The sequence below is a fragment of the Trypanosoma equiperdum genome (genome assembly GCF_001457755.1).
Source record: "Trypanosoma equiperdum strain OVI genome assembly, contig: ctg_581, whole genome shotgun sequence".
Lineage (NCBI taxonomy): Eukaryota > Euglenozoa > Kinetoplastea > Trypanosomatida > Trypanosomatidae > Trypanosoma > Trypanosoma equiperdum.
The window spans coordinates 10,412-12,357 of record NW_027124511.1 but is presented as its reverse complement, the minus strand read 5'-3'; the positions used below and the strand labels follow the sequence as shown (position 1 = coordinate 12,357).

Below are 1,946 nucleotides of genomic sequence, written 5' to 3'. Positions count from 1 at the left end.
CCCCCCCCCCCCCCAATCCCTTGTTCGCTACTTCTCTTATTGGTGATCTTCTTACGGTATATTTTATGTATTTGTGTCACGAGTGGTGGTGAAACTGGGGTGGGGAAGGAAAGAGTGGTTCTAGGTCGATTGTTGTGATAGGGATGATTAAATAAATAAAAGGAGGGTATGAATGAAGGAGCGGAAAAGGTTTGGAGGCAGGAACTCTTGTTTGTTTATGGGTGTTAATTGTTACCTTCAGTGTCCAAGCATGCAACTAGTGAAGGTAGGGAAAGGAGTGGAGGAAAGTAAGGGGAAAAAACTTGGGGTTATTTTTCCATTATGAGCTAAGAAATGGTGATGGAAGATTGAATACCCAAAGATAGGTAACATGAGAAAGAAACAGGTTTCACACGCTCATACACCCCTTCATTTCGTTTGCTTCTCCATCTTCGGCTTGCCTGCCAGCACACCCCTCCCCCACACACACACACACAAGCCCGTCATTTGGGTCTCGCTTACTCGCAAACGCTCGCTTCCTCAACCTACGCATACATACATATATATTTATACATATACGACACGTGTTTGTGTTTGATGTGGTTCACATCCTTGCACTCGTCTTCTTTCGTACACCCATCATTGATTACCCTCTTTTAAAGGGGAGAGTGGGTGTTGAAGGAATTGGGCTAATAAAACTTGTTGCAATGCCTGTGCGTATGTGTTTGTACACGTGCACACAGCTTCGTAAATCTCCCCCTCGCCACCCCCTGCTGGAGTGTGTCTTTAGGTCTCCAAGGAGAAAAAATAATCCTTCTTACTTGCATTCCCGTAGTAAACGGACCCAGTCAAAGGGGTACGCAGAATTAGGAACCACGGCGTTTCCGGCGTATAACGACAGCAGTTGATACAGAAACGCAAGCAGCACAACACCACCTTCATGTCTGCTGAGTCCATATACCGCGATGCGGAGAAGAAGCTCAAGAAGTGGTTCTTCGTGGACTACGATGAAGCGATGGAATTGTTTGAAAAAGCCGCTGGCCGTTTCAAAGCGGAGAGAAACTACAGCCGTGCCGGCGATGCCTTCATGAAGGCACATGACTGCGCTATGAGATCTAAGAACCCCGTTGCCGCCGGACGCTTCTGTTCGGAAGCGGTGGTTATGTACCAAAAGACCGACAGAACCAAAGCCGCGGCGCTGCTAGACATGGCCGTGCGTACGCAGATTGACAACAACAAGCTGCGTGAGGCGGCTAAACTGGAGAAGGATTACGCCGACGCGATTTACGAAGACGGGCACGGGATGGAAGCCATCACTCACTACGAAAAGGCGCGGCGGTACTTCGACGCGGAGGATTACAAATCTCAGGTGAAGAACTGTGACGTCGCCATAGCAAATATATACGGTGAGAATGATATGTTTGACAAGGCCCTAGCACTGTTTGAGCGACTCGGCAACACAAGTGCGAGTGGTCCGCTACGCCACGAAGCGAAAGAATTCTATATGCGGGCCATGCTCTGCCGTCTTGCTTCAATTGGAGAGGACAACCGAGAGGTAGGCTCTGCAGAGGCAGCGGAAGCGCTCAGCGCGTACATGAAGCGAGACCCGTACTTGAAGAATACACGGGAGGCGGAGTCTTTGCAGAAACTTTTGGAGGCAGTAGAAGAGTCGAACGAAGAAAAGTTTGAGGATGCCGTTTCACTTCTTCAAGAACTCCGCATGCTAGACGAATGGAAAACGCACGTGCTTCTTGTGGTGAAGAACAAAATGAGTAGTCTGTTGTAGGGTGGAGTTCCACCCCTTGAAGTTGTGAGGAAGTATGGAAGGGGTCGATAGCAGGGGGACGGGCACCTCTTTTGCCATAGCTTTCTCAACAACTTCACTGGCACACCATTCTTCGACAGAGTATTATTTTACAGTTGGCATTGCTACTTTTCTCTCCGTTTTTTTTTCCTGGCGGTAATCA

At 48.6% G+C, this 1,946-nt stretch overlaps 2 protein-coding genes across 2 annotated transcripts in view; both read left to right on the top strand.

Moving 5' to 3' along the window:
* TEOVI_000263500 (uncharacterized protein) overlaps nucleotides 1-46 on the top strand; it is a gene marked incomplete at both ends in the record, with an annotated part of 291 nt that extends 245 nt beyond the window's left edge. The window contains one exon of the mRNA XM_067225674.1: nucleotides 3-46. Within this exon, the coding sequence (XP_067081775.1) occupies nucleotides 3-46 (44 nt within the window). The remainder of the gene's footprint in view (nucleotides 1-2) is intronic.
* An 873-nt stretch (nucleotides 47-919) lies between these two features.
* TEOVI_000263400 (soluble N-ethylmaleimide sensitive factor (NSF) attachment protein, putative) lies at nucleotides 920-1,765 on the top strand (the record flags this gene model as incomplete). Its single annotated transcript, XM_067225673.1, has 1 exon — nucleotides 920-1,765. The coding sequence occupies one exon, from the start codon at nucleotides 920-922 to the stop codon at nucleotides 1,763-1,765; it is 846 nt and encodes a 281-aa protein (XP_067081774.1).
* Between the last annotated feature and the right edge of the window lie 181 nt (nucleotides 1,766-1,946).